At 42.7% G+C, this 21,378-nt stretch overlaps 1 protein-coding gene across 1 annotated transcript in view; it reads left to right on the top strand.

Moving 5' to 3' along the window:
• The window catches only part of Rftn1 (raftlin, lipid raft linker 1), a 207,448-nt gene that overhangs the window by 80,936 nt on the left and 105,134 nt on the right, over positions 1 to 21,378 (top strand). The window contains exon 3 of the mRNA XM_055614013.1: positions 8,600 to 8,786. Coding sequence (XP_055469988.1) covers positions 8,600 to 8,786 — 187 coding nt within the window. The remainder of the gene's footprint in view (positions 1 to 8,599; positions 8,787 to 21,378) is intronic.

Genomic DNA, 21,378 nt, shown 5'->3' with positions numbered 1-21,378 from the left:
CTGTGTGGAGGTCAGAGAATGGCTTGTGGGAGTTGGTTCTTTCTGTCAACCACTTGGGCCCTAGGACTTGAACTCAGGTCATCAGGCTTAGCAGCAAGTACTTTATCCACAGAGACATCTCACAGGCCCTAAGAAAATTCTCTCTTTCTCTCCTTCCTCCTCTCTCTCCTTTGTCCCCTTTCCTTGGCCCCTTTGTTTTGACTGGCAATTGAGTCTAGAGCCCTGCATATGTTTGGTGACCACTTGCCCTGGATGTCCATTTTTATATCTTTATACTTTAGCTGTGTGGGCTAGCCACTACTGGTTTGAACTGTACAGGTAGAGAATTAGAGAGAAAGAGCGGGTGGGGCCGATGAGAAGGAGGAGTTGCTGTAGCTTATGTAACTTGTGGGTCCATGTCCTCTTTTTCCCCCCAACCCCAAATTTCTTTTAAGCATGTGGAATTTAAGAATTTGTTTTTGGTCCTCGTGCTAGCCATCCAAAACCATAATAATGGTATGGGTGTATATGCTTGTATGTGTTTTATTAACATTATCTTTGTCACTTTGAAAGGAAGCCTTGAAATTAATTTAAGATCGGTTTTCCCTACCCAGCCTCTTCGCCCTGACGTAATCACCATCCACTGAGACTTCCACTATCATCCACATCATCTCTGCTGCTTCATCAGTAGGGACTTAGGTTGGTTCTTACAGAACCCGGCGCACAATGCACATGTATCACTCTGAGCCTTGATTTCCTCAGGCCTTGTTAGATAATACAGTTGGAGCTATGGATCCAGCTTCCCAGACTTTCTGGGTAGCCATCAGTCTGTAGCGTGAAGAGCCTCTGTGTCTCCAGCCTTTCGTTGACCGGCCTGCCATTGTGAAGATGTGAGACTGAAAGTGACGCGGTACTCAGACTTGGCTGATGTGCCATGCCTTCCCAACCCCCCTCTCTCTTTCCCCAATTCCCTAACTCTCCCTTTTCCCTTCTTCCTCCCCTCCCTCCCTCCTTCCTTCTCTTCATTTTTAGAAGCTTGGATTTTTAAATGGGAAGATGATGGAAATCTGAATTTAAAGAACCCTCTAATGAAAGTTTTAACTTGCTCCAAAATTTTCAAAATGACACCTATGGCAGCCAAGGGCTGCAAACAATGTTTAAAAATCGAATTCTTAGTCCTTCTGTGTACATTGAAAAGCTTCACATTGAGAAATGATTGATTTTAGTGTTTCATAAATTGGATCTACTACAAAGCTCAGGCAGATTGCTGTTATAGAAATAGCAGCCTTAAAGGAACTTATATATTTAAAAAAAAAAAGGTTTGGGTGAATAGTGTGATTATCAGCTTCACCTGTGAGAGAAATTACCCAGGGAGGTGGCTTCTCCTTCACGGCAGGCTCTTTGGTATTGACATATCCATTAGCGAGTGTAATTAGAAAAGCAAAGTCAGACTTGGAATAATTAGGTTAAAGTCACAAATGGTTGCCGGCCAGAATAATAGGTGTCTGCTGCATGATGGAGCAGAGGGAAGCGAGTATGGCTATGTGCTGTGCCGGAGTGGTTAGCAGGCTGCTAGAACAGCCACGACAAGTTCCTCTGAAGATGCCTGAAGAGCTTCATTTCCAGGGGGAAATGGGCGGCAGAATGTTTGTCTAAACAAAGACATAGTCATAACAAAACCAGAATCAACTTTGTCCCAGGAGTGTTGAGAAATGTGTGGTTTTGTGGGCTAGGATTCCGCATGTTTTCATTCCTTTTCTTTCACTTAACTCTTGGAACAATGGTAAATTTGTTTATAAGGAAAACACTTCTTACTTTTAAGAGACCTTCTGGCCATTGAACAGCCCCAAATACTTTCAGCAGAAAAGTCTATTGCTGATTAATCAGCAGGGGAAACAGGATTTATAAAGGGATTTGGATATAATTCTATGGTTGCTAAGCTGTCTTGCAGAAAAGGAGGGGACCAGGAGACATGCATCATCAATTTCCACGGCAATGGCCTTGAGGCCATGGGTATCCATGGTGCTTGGTGGGAGTAGCCAGGTGGGCTCACTCTCAGCATCCTTGCCTTTCAATGTCCTCACTGATGCAAATGCTGAGTGAGATCAGAGACGAGAATAGAAGAGGGGCATTCATGCCCTACGTCTTCACATGCCCCGGCCAGACTCTGAAGCCCACCAGGTCTTGGCTTTGAGTCATAAGGGGTTAAAAATCATAAGGTTAGTATTATGATTTGGAAGTTCTGGGGAAACGGGTGACCTGGAAATCAGAGGTCATCATTTTAATAAGCAAACCCTACCAAGTCTCAGAAAGACAAGTATTGTATTTTTTTTCTCATATTAAGTGGGTTCTGGAGAGGTGTGCGTGGGGCATGACCAAGGAGAACAAGAGGGGTAGATGGAAGGAAATATCGTGGGATGGAAGAGGATGGGGAGGTGGGGAGATGGAGGAGGGCATTGTAGGAGTGAATAGGAACCAAGTGCAGTGATACCTATACATATATGAAAATGTTACAGTGAAATGCAGTGCTTAGCATGATAACCAACAAATTTACTGTGAAAGTTTTATGCCCCTGGGCCCACATGCCCATCAGAAATACCCAGGCCACAAGGACTGGTGCAGTCCCCTGGGTCCAGGTAAGCTTTAGCTCTTATCACTCTTCTCTTGTTTACTAACTTGTCTGCCCCCCCCAAGGCCCCCAGCCTGTGGTTCTATACCAGACCATCTATGCAGTGGTGGTTCACTTATGCAACTCGGCACTTGGGAAACTGAGGCAGGAGGGTCACAATGAGTTCACCGTTATCCTGGGCTACATTAAATGTGAGGCCAGGTTGGTTTACACGGTGCAGGATTTCTGTAGTGCAAGTTAAGATCTTGTGGCTAAGGCTGTGCTCCTGCACAGATGGGAGAAAACAGCAGGACCCGGCCTTTGCCATGCTGTAGGGTAGCCCAGGAAGGAGGGTGCATGTCAGTGTAGCAGGGGTGAGTGGTCAGCCCACATCAGGCCTAAGGTCTGATCACTGGAAGTGTGACTATGGAGTGAGACGGACTGGGAAGAGGGAGGGAGGCTGTGGCCCTCCTCAGGTGGCATTTCCTCCTGCTGGGGAGAAGCAGTAGTTGAGACAGCCTTATCAGCAGTCCGCTGTCCTCAGCATGTGAGTGACAGTGAAGCAGGAAGTGCCACCCTGCAGTGCAGGGGCTTTTGTGGTGCAGTTCCAGAGGAATCCAAAATGCTAAACATGGCAGCCTCACACATGTGGCGTTTGTCCTCCAGGGGTCCCCCTCGGTTACCCTGTTTCTCCCAGGTTGTGCTCTGGTCTCTTTCTTATTCTCTGGAACTCCCCTGGGAGTCTTCCTTTGCTCCTAGGTGACAGTGTGAACTTCAGAGTACTCCAGAGGACCACAGCGTAGGCAGGATGTGGTCAGGTGAGCAGTGTTGGCATCCCTGCCCTACCTTTCTGCCATCCCTACTCACTGCCTACCATCATTCCTCATTCCTGTGTAGGCTCTGGCTTTGACAAACTGTGCATTTTGAAACAGTTATTGTACTTTGCATTGTTACTTTTTAGTTGGAAAATAGATTTTAGTCTTCAAGTGGAGATCATAAAATCACTTCATTAGAGTTGGAAATTTCTTTCCCAAATGCTTATCTTCATCTCATAGTAAAGGGCCCAAGAGATAGGGAGGGAGTTCTGTCATTTATTCAAGGTTATGTAATCAGCAATGAAACCAGGCAGTTATTGCAAAACAGAGTACTAGAGAGATTACTTTGATTGGCTGGGTAAAAACAGACTGCAGCTGTAATCTTTATGTTCATCTGATCATACCAACATTTGATATGTTTATGAATCAACCATTTCTTATTTTCTAATATCATTTAATAGTTTTATGGCTTACTTTTCTAGTAATAACATTAGGGGATTGGCAACTTTATGAGAACTCGGCATTTTTCGAATTTTATTTTGTTATTTTTGCTTGCTGTATGTGTAGGGCTTGTGTGTAGGTATATGCCCTTGAGTGCATGTACCCATGACAGCCATAAGAGGGCGTCAGTTCTCCTGGAGCTCGAGTTACAGGAGGCTGTGAGCCTTTAATGTGGGCATTGAACTCTAGTCCTCTATTGGAACAATATGGGTTCTTAACCAGTAAGCCATCTCTTCAACGACAAGCACTAAGCTTTTGCTTTTGCATTTGTAGGTTAAGGTTCAAATAGAAACATGAAATTAAGATCTTTAATTGTATTTATAGAATGTGCCTTTTTATTGCAATGTGATTGCTGGGATTCATTTTTATTTGTTGTTGTTGTGATTGTGTGGTGAGTCCTTTGTCAGCTGAGTCTTCTCAGCCTTTGTTTAACCACAAAGCTAAACTTATTATGGTACACTTACCAAAAATTAAAGGCATAAAACCATTGACTTTTGACAAACAAACATTTGATTTTAAGAAAAATTTAAAGGATGTTATGTTGTATTCAGGAAGCTTTTAACTACTAGGCAGCTGATTGCCTAATATTTTTAGTGCACTGATTTGGGAATATGAAGCATAAAGTGCTGGGTGGGGATGGAAAACAGTCTAATGGCCCTAGTCCCTGTCACCACCATTCCCACTTGCCAGTTCCCCTGCCAGGCCCCACCCATGCTGGCTGTGATTGTTTGGGCTTTGTTGATTGCGCACATACCATTGTCATCCTGTCTGAATTTTATAACCACTGTTGGATGGCAGACAGGTTGGTGCATACATTTAACCTTACTATGTTCACATGGCTCGGGCTAGTGAGGAACATGGGAACCGTGCCATTGAGCTGAGAGCGGTGGCTTGCACAAATAGTCCCAGCTACTGGCGAGCCCGAGGCTAGAAAATCACTTGAGCCTTGGATCTGAAGCCAGTAAAGGCAACACATACCAGCCTAGAAGAAAAACAATAGTCCTGCCTTCTAAATACACCAGATCCTGTATTCTTTTATGGTGTGATATATAAAACAAATACAGGTCATGAATGTCGTGCTGGGGGAGAGGTGGAGGGAGGCTGAGATGACTCAGTTGACAAAGTACTCACAACACAAGAGGACCTGAGTTCAGTGCCCACAAACAACACAGAAACCGTGTGGTTACGATTCTAGCACTGGTAAGGGCACAGACAGACAGATTCCTGGGGCTAACTTGTCAGCCAGCTTAGGGTCTTAGAGCAAGCCCCAGGCCAATGAGAGTCCTTGTCTCAAAACAAACAGGAACCAAAATACCAGCAAAGAAGATGGCTCCTGTGGAACACCTGGATTTGGCCTCTGGCCTCTATAGTTACAGAGATTCATATACACATGGACATGTACTTACACACAAACATACATGCAAAAGCCCTAGTAAAGATTTGTTCATTAGGTAAGTAAGAGTTTGAAGTCCTTGATACATTTACAAAAGGCCTGCCCCTCAAAACAGTTGGGCCTGAACTGATTTCACCAAAGCCCTTTTGTGTGTAATTTCTTCAAAGATGAGCTCTGAGCGCAGGATTTTCGGGTTTAGTCAGTGTCCTAAACAACCTTTCAGGAAGGCTGTCAACACCATCAACATTGCGTGTGATGAGGCCTTGCGCCTGCCCTCAGTGGCGTGGCCTGTGTGTTTCCGCAGCTGTGTGATCTGCTGAGGAAACTTGCACCTGTGCTCCCTAAGGCCCACACCTGGCTTCTTGGAGGCTGCACAAGGAGACCTTGGTTCTGGCTGGGACAAGAGGGAAGCAGGTGAGGCTGCTACTAAATAGACCCATGATTGTCCCAGTGATGTGGCCATTGTGCTGACTCCAGCCTGTCTACCCCTTTATTATAGCCTGTCTCAATTGTTTACATCTAGAGAAATATTACTCACCTCTATCCATCCATGTATGTTGCTAATACAAGAATAACCACACTCTAACAGGTACCTTTTTTTTTTTAAACATAGCAATATATCATGTACGCATTTCCCTATCAGCATCTGACAGATTTGCCTTCATCTTTTTCCTCTTCATGGGCTCCATTACACGATGTCCAAGATTAACTAGTTCTCAGTGAAGAACTCTTTGTTTCCAGCTTCTTGCAGTTCTTGCTGTGAGAACAGCATTGTTGGAAATACCTTTGTCCATAAAGCCTCCTTTCAATCATTAATTTTTTGCACTATTTCTTATTTAAACCTTTATAAAAATGAAGAAAGCATGGTGTGTGTGAAGGAGGGGAGGCTATCTCCAGGTTCAACAGGCTTATCTGGGCTTGTGGATTTTCAAATAGCTCTAAGATACCCACCCTTTATTTGTGTGGGTCTTGATATGTATTTTCCAAGGTAGGAACAGTTTTATTTTTTCTTTTTCTTTTTCTTTTTTTGCATCATCATGGTCTGCTGCCTGCACCAGTACCAGCCACTGCTCATATTCTGAATTGTTTACTCCAGTTTGAAATTGGGGTCTTGTTAAGTTGGTAGAGTATGAGGGGACACCACTGACTGTTTTGGGCTGCTCAAGTCCCAAGTGTGTCATGACAGGTTAGGACTCAAGAGACTAAGCCTCAGGAGGTCTGTTGCTATCGAAGGAATGCATCAGGGCTGCAAAGCCTGTCAGTGGGCTCATGCTGCTGAAAGCACTGTGCCTCGCAGATGCCATGCAGTGGGAGCAGGAACCTGAGACACCCTGGATGTCCTGAGAAGGAATTTGGAAAGCCAAGGGCAGTATCTTATGGGGGTAGCCTCCTCAAGTCCCACGTAGATGCCTCTGCACTCTACAGTGGGAGGCTGGCATTGAGGATGGTTCCGTGCTGCTTGCTACTGGGATGACTTGGTGGCTGTCTTGGTGCCACTCTGTGGCTCTGACTCATCTACTCATTCCGTGTGCCTGGTCGGAGGAGTGCTACAAGTGATGGAGAGATGCTCTAGGGGATTAAGTCAGTTTACCCTCTTGAGAGAGTCACTCCATCAGCTGGGACAAGCCTGTCTGCTTTCCCAGCAGAGCAGTATGTACAAGAAAGCAGAGAATCTGTTACTCCACTGCAAACAAAAATACAAAATGACCAGGGATACACTTGATAAATATATAATACTCATGTGACAAAAATCTAATATGCTCCAGAGGAAACAAAATAAAACCGAAATAAATCAAAGTGATGCTGGGCTGTTTGTGAATAGGAAAATGCAGCATGGTGAAAAATGCCCACTCTCTCTCAGTTGAGCTGTAGTTTGAATACGATTCAATAAAATGTCAACAGTTTTAAGGGGACAAGGGGGAATTTAATTAGCTAATTTTAAAAAACATGATTTTGAAAAAAAAAAATGAGTAAGGTTTAGAAAATAAATAGGGAGCCAGAAAATTCAGGGAATAGACCCAAAACATACTTATGAAACTGACATGGCAAAAGATAGTACAACACAAATATTTTATTAGTCACGAACAGATATATTCATTAATGACAAAAGCCACCTCTCAAATCAATGAGGAAAAATAAATAAACTTCAGGGAGATTGAATTCACAATGTATACTTTGCAAGGTAAATCTGAAATGTATTTAGGACTTACATGCAAAACCATGACATACTATAAAGCATTAACAGAAAAGGTGTTGCGTGTTTCAGGGTCTTTCTGCTACAATAACATAAGAAACCTCTTCATGAAAACTCGGCTTTTGTGAAGTGCAAAAGGCAAGAAATGAGTTGACGAAAGACACTTGCAACCTGTATCATCAATAACTACATTCCCTAGTGTAAAATAGTTCCTGTGGACCAGAAGGAAAATTGATCAGTAATCTAATAAAAACTGGGCAGAGTACCCACAGCTCATATGCACGATTTAAATATGAAATGTTTAATAAGAGAAACTACAAATTACGTAGGAACTGTAGATTGCCCTCACACAGGGAGGGTCCTCCTTTCCCTTAATTTTGAGATTATGCAGGGCATGGGAGAAGAAATGTTTCCATAGAGAAGTAAATCTGTACTCCTTTATGAAAGAAGCCTGGCAGTATCTGAACATGTTATAGGCACTTTCATGCCTTTCTTGTTTATTTTGAGGTATGGTTTCACTATGTACCCCATACTGGCCTTAACTTCACCAACCCCATGCCTCAGCTTCCAGAGTGCAGAGATTACAGGCATGCACCTTGAAGACGAGCTTTAAAAAACATGTTTTCTAAATGTGTTGTATGTACACACGTGCAAAATCATATAGGCTTGATATTTTCATTAAAGCCATATAAAAATAAACATATTTTTAATAGTCAGTGATATAACACATACATAGATCTGCAAGAAATAGACCAGGACGTGCTCTGTGCATCCAGGAGGCTGAGGCAGAAGGATCACTGAGTGTTTGAGGCAGAGGGCTTGCATGTAGACCTTCCACTGCAAACAAATTTTGGACCTTGTCTTCCCTGTTCATATTAATAAACAGGGGCTGGAGAGGAGGCTCAGTGATTTTGACGGCTTTCTGCCTGTATGTCTGTTATTGGTGCCTTTAGATGAGGTGGGAGAAAACAGCTGCTTATAAGGTCTGTGGTGGGCTTGTCTGGGAAGATGTGACCCAGAAGGCCCTCACCTGGACAAAGGAAGAAGGATGTAGTTTAGAGGACCATGGTGACAGGTCTCTGATTAGTCTCTTTCCTCCCCATTCCTAGCGGAGCTGCCGAGGTCCTCAGCCGTGAGGTTAGCCTCTCTGCGGGACCTGCCTGCCCAGCTCCTGGAGCTGTACCAGCAAGGCTTCTCGCTGGCCGTCCTGCACCCTTTTGTGCAGCCAACACACCGGCAAGAGAAGACACTCCTCGAGCACATCTTCAGGGCCATCCTGGTCAAGAAAACCAACAGGTAAGGACTGTTAGCATCACGTCCTTAGCATCACATCTTATGGAGACTAAGACATCGGCATGTGGAGGTGGAAGGGAGGATGGGATGGATTTGTGTGTTCATAGGCCTTTCTCTAATTTATGGGTGAGATTCAGCTAGAACAATGTGTCCTTTGCAGAAGTATGCTTCCAGAATCAGGCAGCAAGTAGAAATATAATAAAACCATTAATCTGAAAAGTCACGGTTGGAAACACATTTTATTAAAGGCTTTATACATGCTCAGTGTTTCCTTCCGAAGTTTAGAAATACTTCAAAAGTCTGAGTCCACCAGAAGGTCTGTCTCTTGCCACCTTCTCACCCCCGCCTCCTGTCTCTCACCTTCCATCTTCTACCCACACCCAATATGGGTATTGTGCTGGTTTTGATTTTAATTTGTAAGATGGTTTGAGGGTGTTTTTCAGTCTGGATTGTCCAACTGAGTGTTACTTTGATAGTTTGAATTATGCCACAGTGGGAAAAGAGGTGGGCTTGGGTCTTGTTTTGTTTTGTTTTTTCAAAAAGAGCAATACTCATTTTACATGTTTAAAAAACGATGAAAGCAGACAATCCCATAGGTAGAACTGCATTTGCAATAATAAAATTTAAGCTCAGTGCGGTGGTGGACACTCGAGGTCTCGTAAGGCGGAAACAGAAAGATCAGGAATTCAAGGTCTAGCCTCAGCTACACAGTGAGTGCAGGGCTAGTCAATGTTCCATGAGACTCCAGCTTAGTGAGTATTTAAGTAAATAAATTGAAGTTTGAGAAAGGAAATTGAATTTCCCCTCTGGCCAACTGTCTTGGAAGGGATGGGTAACAATACTTGCGTTTTAAAGGAAAGGGCAGCAGGCCATATTCGTCTTTGTAAAAGTCTTTGCAGTACACATCACATTGACCTAGTATATTCACAAGGGACTCCTGGGGCATGAGGTGACATGCCAAGATAGACTTCTCTTTATTTCACAACGGCTTATCAGGCTCTGCTCTCTGAGGTGATGCATGTTTTTGTGACAGTCATTGTGTTGTTTGTGTAATAACACTTTGCAGAGTCTGCTTTTTACGCTTACTGGCTTCTTTTTGTCCATCGGCTGTGGATCAATATCTGATTTAATCACATGAGGAAATTATTCTAGGGTCCATGGTAGTCTTAATTCACACAGACACACGGGTATGCATATAATGACAAGAGCTTATGTTAACTGAGCATGCATTGAGTGTCACATGTGGCAACTATAATTTTATCTGTATAGTTGGCTCATGAAATGGGAATCCTGACTTGACCTTAATTTTGCAGGGTAAAGACTCAAAACACTATGCAGTATGACCAAAGTTCAAATTGAGAGTCTTTATTATGCTACCAGCAACTGCCTAGAGAGAAACTCTTCTCACAGAGCAGCCTCAAATGCATTTTACAGGGAGCCTTTAAAGACAAAGAAAGAAAACAAAAAACAAAACAAAACAAAAAAAAACCAACAAAAAAACAAACAAACAAAAAAAAAACAACCAAAAAACTACATCCTCGGCAGTTGCAGGGGAAAGTAAGCAAGCAAGCAGTTTAACAGAAGCAAAAAACATGCAGTTAGCTGGGGCATTTCAACCCCCCAGTTTCTAGAATAAGATTGGTTACTTTCATAGCAGGGTTAGAAGGAAGAGGGCTCAGTTTCAGTTAAATCAAAGATGGCTCCAGCAGAAACAAGATGGAGGAAACTTTGCCCTGTTATACTAGGAAATCAACTCCCATGCCTCTAGATTATCTTAGAGGAGGAAATGCTTTTTATCCCCCACCATCCTCCCTTTCAGAGAAAACAATTTTGAAAGGAAATAAAACAAAACAGCCTCACTATATGGTACATGTGTTGGACAAGGCACAGTCCAAGGTTCCAGTGAAGCTGTTTATTAGTTGTCTTGGTGTTTAGAGACCAGCCCCCTGGCATCAGATGGCAGGGGTATCTTCTGTAGGAGGTGATGCTAACACAGGACCTGGATGAAGAACATGTATTACAAATGCACTGACACAAATATGAAGATAATGTCTCTTCCTCCCCCTGCACCAGCTCAAACTAATTTCTTTGTGGATCTCCTGGAGGTGTCATTAAAGAGTATTGTGCTTCTGTGGGTTGGCAGTGAGGCCCGAGATGCTGCATCTCCAGTGTGGTCCCCAGTGATGCTGACACCATGCTGCCCCATGGATCACCCTTCAGGTAGTAAGGGTGGAGAGGACCTGACTTTTCCTTATATATCACCCACAGAGTTAGTGTTTACTGCTCTTTTCTCTGGGACAGCTTTAGGCACAGAGCAAAGTAAAGAAGGGCCCAAGGCTCCTAGTTGGAGGCTGCATGTGATCCCTGGAAGTGATATAGTGTCAGGAAGCATGAGTGTAATTTTCCAAGCCTCTCATTGTATAATGGCACAGTGAGAGGTTTATAACAGATTGTTTGCAAGGCACGTTCAGTCACATGATCAGATGATCTGGGTGTGGATGCCACTGTTTAAGAATAAAAACCCAACCCCATTTTGTCCCGTAGGAACCAGCCAGGAGAGCTGGGGTTTAGACAGGGAAGAAGAAAATAAAGTTCTCAAGATCAAGACAGTGGTGTGTGGAGGGATTTTCTAGAGGAGAGGATGGTAGCCTCTTTGGATAGGACGGTTGGTTCCCTGCCCCAGGACACCCACGGCACTGTCTCATTGGCTCTAATGAGCTCCATCTCCTGGTACAGAGAAACAACCCTTTTCACTCTCTGATGAGTTTTTGGAACTCATTTCAAAGAAATAAGTTCATTTTCAAAGAAAGCTGCAAAAATCTGATGATGTACCAGGTGAAATAAAGGAAACCTGGCCAGTGGATCGTCCAGTTTCCATCCTGAATGGTGTTGGGCAGGAGGAGGCCGTCTGTTGAAGCAGGGCCACTATAAAGGTGTTTCCCCTCCCCCTCCCTGGCCAATTCTATAACTGTGTTTCGCCCCAGAAACCCCTCATTACCACCATACAACTGCAAGCAGCCAAATAAAAAGGCCTCAAAGCTCTGTTCTGCAGATAGTTGAAGAAATAAAAACAGACGGAAGCTTACATGATTAATTTTTAACATGAACAGATAAAGCAACACTTTTAGCAAAGACTGCCAACGTCTGACAGCCGTAAATACTGTTAAGTAAAATTACTTAGCTCTGGAAAAGGGAGTGAGTGCCTAGTTAATATTTCCCAAGTAGGGCACATTGAAGGAGATTTAGCAAAACTGTCTATCTGCTTCTGTTTGTACAAATGAATTGTACTGGCAAGAACCACCACAGAATGGCCATTTAAGCTTGGTAAAACTGAAGAATTTCAAAGGCGAACACAAAGGTTTTGGCAAATAACTGGATTTTGAGATATGCAGCGATATCAAGAAAAAAAGAACAGCTTGATTCAAGCTTATATCCATCCACTCACTCACCCATCCATCTGCAAATACCTACCAAGGTTGTGAGGATATCATAGGTGTTGGGTTTTTTTCCCTAGACTGCCATGATAAACAGATACCACAAATAAAGTAAGTCACATTTTTTTTCTTTCCCAGTTCATATAACAGCTATCTATACACTACACTATATTTTTACTAAGGATATAGCAGCATGTTTTTTTTTTAAATGCACACACCTCAATTTAAAAAGTAGTTTATTGCTAAAAGATGCTAATGCTTATCTAAACTGTTAGGAAAATAATGTCAGTAGATGGGCTCAGCACAGTTGCCACAAACCTCTGGGTTTGTAAAACAGGTTACCCGCAAAGCATGATAAAATGAGGGGTCCCGGGGTCCCCTCATTTTAAAAACATTTTTCCAGGAGCTGTACCGGGAGGGAAGGTAGAGGGCTCAGTTGGGCATAGCACTTGCTTCCCAGGCACCAACAGTCTGGTTAAGAGAATTCTCATGACAGGTTTGTCATGTCACCCTCCTACAGAAAGAGAAACCACATTTTGACCTGGGCCTTATTTCCTTAGATATTTGTAATTGTCTGTTATTTTGTATGCACGTCAGTGTATATGCACACATGGGGGTCAGAAGGCAGTTTGTGGGCCCCCGGGCTCAGTCTCAGGTTATCAGGTTTGGCTGCCTCTGCCTGCTCACCCTCTGGCTGGACCTTCAGCCTCACTTGGAATACTGAGCCTGAGGTGGGGAGAATGTATTTATGTCTCTTAAGGAAATGTGCTCTAGTGTTCTTTGGGTAATTGGAGAACATCTTGATAAACTAAAATCATTACTGAGTCCTCCCAAAGGCAGTACTCAGCAAAGTGACAATGCCCCTGAACTCTACCATTTCAAAGAGTTCGCTTAAATCTACAAAAACAATGTCAGATCTTTTCCTTTGAAAATCATGTTAACTGCCATTCCGTTTCAAGATGGTGGGCCAAACTGCATATCTTTTCAATTGATCTTGAGCTGAGTGTTTTGAATTCAGTCAAAGTTAGTTACCTGGAAAAGTGACTCCAGCATGAAGAAGCTGAACATGTAATCTTGAATCAGTGGAAACACTTTTTGCCTCCCTTCCTTAGTTCTTTCTTAAGACCACTTAGTGTTTTTTTTTTTAAAAAAAAAACACACACACACACACACACAATATAGTTATATTTTGTCTGAATTCTAAGTGTGCACAAGTTACCCTTATTTTTTTTTCCTTAGAATGAATGCCAAAAATCTTAAAACCTCAAAGCTTAGAGAAGTTAGTTATTAAAATGTCAGGCCTGGTTTTTTATGGGTGTGGATTTAATTCTAGGTGGTTTTAAATGGAGAAATGTCCTAAGATGTCCCAGCTCCCAGGCGCTGTATTGTTGTTCCAGGCAGAGCTAGATTTGAGCGATTTCATCGTATTGATAGGATTTTCATTACCCATTGGGGGCAGAAGGTACTTGGATCCAGGTTTCCCAGCGTCATGCCTAGCATGGCACAGGGCCTGGGCATCTGGTAGGTAGGTGCCTTTTGGCCTAGGGAATGACACTCACAGAATTGCTAAAGCTGAATCAGACAACCCAAATGCATCTAACCAAAATTGCCCTTGGCAATCTTTTTAAGTTTCTGTGAAATGCAACACTGCTAATACTGCAATACTTGGCCAGTATGCTCTCCCTTGGGACTAGATTGGACTACCATCTCCCTGCAGTGAAGCCCTTGGGCAACCTAAGCTGGTTTGGTTTTACAGAGCAATCGTCTCCAGGATGGTGCAATGCTTGTCAGTAGAAAGAAATCTGTGGGAACTAAGACTGGGAACTAGGAACTCCTTTTTTTTTTTTTTTGAGGCCATTCTGTGGCCCATCTGCCTGTTGACTAAGATAATTGACATTGTTTTATGTAACAAATATCCTTAAAACTTGAATTTCTAAGATAAATATGTGCTGTGTAATTTTACTGCATAAAGATGACTCTAAAGAAATTCCCCCTGGGTCTTCAGAAATTTACCTTCCATAGCCTGTAAACAGCACATACAATTGTGATGATGTCAAACTAGTACTTAAATCTTGGTTTGCAACTTTAGTAGGAGCTTGTTGTCCGGGAATTTTTGAAATGGAGGCCCAAAGCTCGTGGTTAGCCCTGTATTTGGAGAGATGGGTAGATCTGAACAGGGTAGGGGTGTAGAAAGTAGGGTTTTCCAGGCATGAAGCTGGCCAAAAACAGCCTAAAGTCTGAGAAAGCAGAGTGTAGACCATGAGAAGAGGTGGGAGAGGCCAGAGGCCCAGAGCTGTAACAAGGCTGACAGGATCCTGCTCTATCTGCTGGTCCAGCCGTGGCTGCCATGCCCTCACTCTCCAGATTACTTCAACAATCTTTTGGAAAAAGTGTAGTCTGTTGTTGAGATCTATAGCAAGTGATTTCATTTTAAATCAACCATATGATGGAATCTGAGGCATTTTCCCTCTCAGACCACATCAGTAAGCTGTCTTCCCAAGTACTTATGAGCAAAACAGATTCCTGAATGAGTCAATCCCAGCCACCCAGTGTAAAGTGGTGCTGAGAAAGGCCATTCGTTTGGATTTTTGTTGGTCAGTTTCTAGGAGAAAATCTTGGTAAGTACTCAGCCCTTAGTCCTTATTTCCCCTCTTGGGGCAGAATCAAAAGTTCTGGAGCCCTTCCTTCCATCTAAGACAAGGCTTGCCAATATAGGATCTTACAGGGGCCAGCTCCTCTGAGCACTGATTCTGTTGGAATTGGAGACCTGGTGCCTTGATCTGTGCTCATTACCATCTCTTGTACACTTATTTTTTTAAGTTTGGAATTTTTATGTTAATACCTTTCTTTTTCAAATACTGCCTTTAACACATCTTCTGGCTGCCATCTTGGGTCCACAGAGGTAACTGTGGATGTCGCTCATGTACCTTGTGGTGGTCTGAATAGGATAGGCCCCCATAGACTCATGTGGTTAATGCTTGGCCTACAGGGAGTGACACTTTTATGAGGTGTGGCCTTGTTGGAGGAAGTATGTCACTGTGGGGGAGGGCTTTGAGGTCTAATATGCTCAAGCTACACCAAGAGTGGCACACAGTCTTCTTCTGCTGTGTATGGATCAAGATACAGAACTCTCAGCTCTTTCTCCGGCACCATGTCTGTCTGTGTGCTGCTGTATTTTTCACCATGATGATAATGGACTACTGAAAATGTAAGCCGGCCACAGGTAAAAGCTTTTCTTTATGAGAGTTGCCATGGCCATGGAGTCTTTTCACAGCAATAGAAACCCTAACTAGGATATATTCTATGAGGGCCTGTTCTCTGTTTTTGACACAGTCGACTTCGTATTTTTCCGATTTTCTGTGGTTGTGCTTGGAGTGCTAGCAGCATTTCCCAGTAGTTTTTGCTAACTAGAGTCGGGGTTAAGAGCACTTGCCATTCTTCCAGAGGACCCTTACTAGGTTCCAGCACACGTGTTGAATCATCTTCAACCACGTGTTACTCCAGTTCCAGGGCATCTAGCTCCCTCTTCTGACTTGTACCTCCACACATGTACCCACACACACATTTACATATACACTTAAATAAAAATTTTACATAAATCTTTTGTTGTTGTTGTTGTTTAAATAACAACAGGGGCTAGAGTGATGGCTTAGTGGTTAAAAACCTTTGCATTCATACATATATGTATATATGTGTGTGTGTGTATGTATATATATATATGCAAGAAAAACATTCAAATACATAAAGTAAAAATGGTAATAATTAATTTAAAGAAGATTCAAGTATTTTATTTTATTTTTTCATTATTACTATTATTATTGTTGCTGTTTACAATTTATTACTCTGTATCCCTGCTGTAGGCCCCTCCCTCATCTCCTCCCAGTCTCACCCTTTCTCCCTCCCTCTTCTCCCCCTATGTCTCTTCCCTAGTCCACTGATAGGGGAGTTCCTCCTCCCTTGCTATATGACCCTAACCTATCAGGTCTCATGAGGACTGTCTGGATCCTCTTTCTTTGTGGCCTATTAAGGCCACTTCACCAGGGGGAGGTGATGAAAGAGCAAGCAACTAAGTTCATGCCAGTGACTGCCCCTGCTCCCTTACTAGGGAACCCCCATGGAGACTGAGCTACCCATGGGCTACATCTGAGCAGAGGGTCTAGGTCTTCTCCATGCACAGTCCTTGGTTGATTCATCAGTCTATGCATGCACCCCTGGGCCCAGATTTTTTGACTCTGTTGGTCTCCTTATGGAGCTCCTATCCCCTTCAGGTCTTTCTGTTTTCCCCTTCTTCCATATGGAAGATTCAAATAAAGCCATGCCTTGGAATTTAGCTAGTTATTCACTAGAGAATCATAAATTCATTACAACTGGCTCTGTATTTTGGTTTATTCATTCACCAGTAATGAGAGAACATCTTGCTAATATTGCCACATAGTGTGGACTGAAAATAATGGAACCCATACACACACACACACACACACACACACACACACACACACACACCTTTCATAAGCAAGGATAACAGTGATTTGCAGCAAGAGTGTTTATATGTTTTTTTTTTCACTCTTTTTAAAGAAACATCTAAAGGATGCCCTTCAAGGGAAGGGAATTCTTTGTAGACCTTAAGTGGAGCATGAATGCATTACGTTGCCTTTTTTTATGGCCCACAAGATAACGGGAACATTTTCTTTGGCATTTGAAAAGGGCAAAATTGGAAAAGTGCAGAATTATATTGGAACTAAAAGGAAAATTCTTTTTAAAATTATAGTTGCAAGTGTCCCCTTTAAGTGGACTCAGATCTCTTCATCCCTAATTTTTACCAATTACTTTAACTCTTGGGGAGAATTATAGGGCTTCTAGAAGGAGGCTTCATAATTAAGGGAAATACACAGACGGTAAAAGCATCTACCAAAGTGTGCCCTAGAAAATGTTCACACTTGAGGCTGGGGATCAGCCTGGAGCTCGCTGATTGTTGGAATCACACATGGGGAAGAAAGAGTAGCAGTGGGCCTGACAGTGATTGACATGTGTTTCTGTGATAGGGAGCCACAGCAGCAGGCTTGTTTCCGGAGAGCAGAGAAACCCAGGAAGGTAGACCAGAAGCTCAATTCTTCAGTCTGAGTGGAGAATAGACAAGCAAGTGTTTGTTCAGTGTGAAGTTCATTATTGTGCGTTCAGAAATAGAAAGGGTGCCCACTGGTTCCTCCAGCCTCCCAGGGTGTGTGTCAAGCCTGATTAACTCTCTGTTGCCCCTTCACAACCTCCAGGAGCTTTTCAATGTCACCCGGCCTACTCTAATTTATTCTTCTTATTCCCGGGCTCCCTCAGGAGCAACACCCTTTCTGGTGTGTTGAAGTCGCAGGATTCCTTGTTAATTATTGTGTTTGCACTTTCCCTAATATGCCAGCATCAAGCCATGTTCTCCGGGGGAAAGAGTTTTTTTCCCAATCCACACCCCTAAACGTCTTGCCTCACTTTTTCATTCTTCTCTGAAGTGTCGGCCTTTGTCCAATTGGAGAAAATAGAAGAGACAAGAGCTCTTATTTGTGCAGAGGCGTGTTGCCCTTGGTCTCTGAGCTGCCTCTGATTGCTGTGTCTTTTCCAATATTTTTTAAAAATTTTTGTCAAATGAACGTTCAAGTGGTTTGCAGCCTTGCCCCGCAAGCATTCCAGCGTGGCAGAAACGGAAAGCAGGTGGCCCCCACACCCCGCCTACGCACTGCCTTTCTTTGAGTTTCCTATTGATGTTAAAGTACATATGAATACCACAGTGCCCTGAAGTATCTGTGTTTGTTTTTAAATAAAATAAGGCCCCTTTCTCCTACACAGGCATGTACTCTTCAAACAATGGATTCGCTACGAGGGAGGGAGATTTCTTTTGTGGCATTGTAGGGACCAGGGGGACACTAAGAGACAATTTTTAAGACCATTTGACACAGAACTCGAAATTTAGTTGTAAATAATTTTATTAAACTGTTTTGGATTTATTTATATGTCTTATCTGTACTAAATTTAAGAATTCAGGTGTTCTTGCTTTGAATCTTTCTGCCATACTTTTTTCCCCCGAATCTTTCCTCCTCTTGATAACATGATGGACATTATCAGCAGTAGGACCTGGAAGACACTAGTACTAATTAAATTTTACATTTTCAATAAGAATATAATAAGAAGCAGATGAGGAATAATGTTCAGATGCAAATGAGGACATTATTAATGATTCCCATGTTCTGTGGATCTTGATGAATATCTGTCTAATCTGTGCAAGTATTTTCTGTAATACTTTAAGTGGTTGAAAGATAGAACCATTTTTGCATAGACATAAATGCTATAAATATAATCTAGTGATGCTCATCGTTTCATTTGCTTCCTATTCTTCCACCATGAGCTGGAACTTAACATGGCTAAAAAGACTTTAAAAATCCAAATTAGAAACTCGTATTCATACAACACCTGCTTCTGAAGGTGAGAGTCCTTTGCTACATTCCTGTATGTGTTAAGTATCATAATTAATTCTCAATATGTCCTCATGATGGTGGCTTTTGTTTGTTATAGTATTGGTTGAAGGCACTGTTGTGTGTTAAGCTGAGGTTTCGTATCTACGTCATTTGTAGCAGGAAGACACTACTATTTCCCCTTAATACCAACTTCCCACTTAATATTTCAGAAAAGGGAAGCAGGACTGTTAATGACTTTTCAGTCCTGAAGTAGCATGGGTGGCGGTCATGCAGGGAGAGTACCTAAAACTCCTAGTGTATACATACAGCACCGTTGGCCTCAGGTCCCAGAGCTTGTGGAAGAGTCCTCAGAGAATCCCAGGAGGCCTCCCAGGTTTCTAGTATTTGTTTGTCTGTGTGGAGGAATGATGTGAAAGGGCACACTCATCCCCAGACTGCTGTGCACATAGAACTACTGACACAGACTGTCTGGAGTTTCTAGGGTATTCGTTCTTCTGGCTGACAGGGTCTGGCCACTTATGCAGGAGACAGTTGTGGGGCCACAAGCACATTCTTTTCTCTCCACTCTCTCTAAGTGAAAATGTGCTGGTGGGGTGCCTTCTGAGTCTTGTGGTAGCTTATTTTTATTTTTTATTTTTTTATTTTTATTTTTTCGTGAGAGAGAAGGAGGTGAAATCGTCTCTACAGAGGGAAGTCTATAGAATACCCGTGTCTTTGGCATGTTCTACTAACCTATGTCTTAGTAGGAAGGAAAAACCTACTCTAAAGAACATGGACGTGTCTGTATGTGCTTCTCGGCCTGGCTTAACCATCTTTGGCAATAAAAACAATAGGAGCTTACTTACTGTGGAGTTCTCTCACACTGCATTGCTACACGCATCGTCTTTATTCTTGAAGCCGAGATGAAGAACGAGAACCTCAGAATAGTAACTTGCCCAGTTTTTCATGAGCGGAGGAACAAAGATTCTCACTGACTCTACTTTTAAAACTGTTGCTCTTTTAGCCACTGGGGTTTAAATGTTAGGGTAGAGTCTCTCTCTCTCTCTCTCTCTCTCTCTCTCTCTCTCTCTGTTTTTTTGTTTTTTGAGACAGGGTTTCTCTGTGTAGCCTTGGCTGTCCTGGACTCACTTTGTAGACGAGGCTGGCCTTGAACTCACAGAGATCTGCCTACCTCTGCCTCCCTGAGTGCTGGGATTACAGGCGTGCCCCACTGTGCCCCGATTAGGGTAGCATTTTTAAAAACTTGATGCTTGACATTTTGGGTCAGGTCATTGAGTGGCACTGTCCTGTGCCTCACTGGGCATTCTTGGGACCTACATGCTAGTGGTAACTCTTTCTCCCTTAAACTTGTAGCAGTCACAAATGCCTTGAGACACAGCCAAACATCTGCCGATGAACAAAACTGATTCCAATTGAGGATGGCTGACTTAGAGTTAATGTGCAAGGCAGGCCTCTGCCTTTCCTCTTTTCTAGAAAGCCAACTTTCCCAAAAACATCTACTGTAATAACCTAATTTTGCTACTGAATGAAGTGGCATGTTTATTATGATTAGACTTTCCATATATGCCTCAATTTGTTCCTCATTTTTAAAAGATTTATATTTGATTGTATGTATGTGTACGTGTCTATGTGTGCATAAGCTATGTGTATACAGGTGCCTGTGGAGGCCAGAAAAGGGCATCAGACCCCTGGAGCTGAAGTTTACAGGTGGGGTGAGTGCCAGCATGGTCACTAGGAGCTGAACTTAAATCCTCTGAAAGAGCAGCAAGTGCTCGGAACCCTGAGTCATAGCTCTAGCCCTGTGATTTCTTACTGTTTCTTTTCTTTATTTATTGGATTTTGCATTATCTTTTTTCCTATCTGGGGATCATACCCAAGGCCTCATACTTGCCAAATATATGCTCTATTGCTGATGTATATTGCCATCCGCATATCATATAAATGCTTGCAATAAATTTGCAGCATGTATATGGTAGTAAAAGAACTAGTCTTCAGGACCATGGTCACTTTAGTCCATTTATTTATTTTTTTGTCTGAAGCCTAGAGTAATTTTCTGAAGTTCACAGTAAAACCTGCTGAAAATGTGATTACATTAACATGCTAATTTGAGGGTAGTTTTCACCTTATATTTTCAAGAGCACCAGGTTCAATATGATTGTTAGAAGTAACTTGCTTAGAGCTTCGAAGTCATTTTGAGAGGCGTGTGTACTGCGCTGGGTCAGCAAGAGTGATGTGTGGAAGAGACACAGCCAGCAGTGAGGGAGAGCAGAGACTACCTGTTACAGTTGTCTTTAGTGAGAATTTAGGAGATAGATGAAGTCAGTAATCGCTGATGTTGAGTAATGTTTAGGTTGAAGCTGTCGTGGCTTGGTTGCATGTCAGAGGCTTCCTGCTCATCCCGTATGGAGCAGGAAGGGTCTCTGAAAATGGCTAGGTTCAGAGGAACACTTTCATCTAAGATCTCAGAAGGGTCCATTTGTGACTTATTCATTTTTTAACTACAATAGTCTTTTATGGTAAGGTGAGGGAGGGAAGACAAATATCTCATTTTCTCTTTTAAAAAAGATTTACTATGAAAATTCATAATTAATAGCAAGTTTAATTGTGTGTATGTATGTAGGTATGTTCGTGCATGGGTGCATAGCGTTAGGTACCCATATGGGATAGAGGTGTTAGAGTCCCTGGAGCTGGAGTTACAGGCAGTTG

Source organism: Psammomys obesus, unplaced genomic scaffold (assembly GCF_907164565.1).
Source record: "Psammomys obesus unplaced genomic scaffold, mPsaObe1.curated_primary_1811, whole genome shotgun sequence".
NCBI classification, from domain to species: Eukaryota; Metazoa; Chordata; class Mammalia; order Rodentia; family Muridae; genus Psammomys; species Psammomys obesus.
This window is presented reverse-complemented; position numbering and strand designations above follow the sequence as displayed.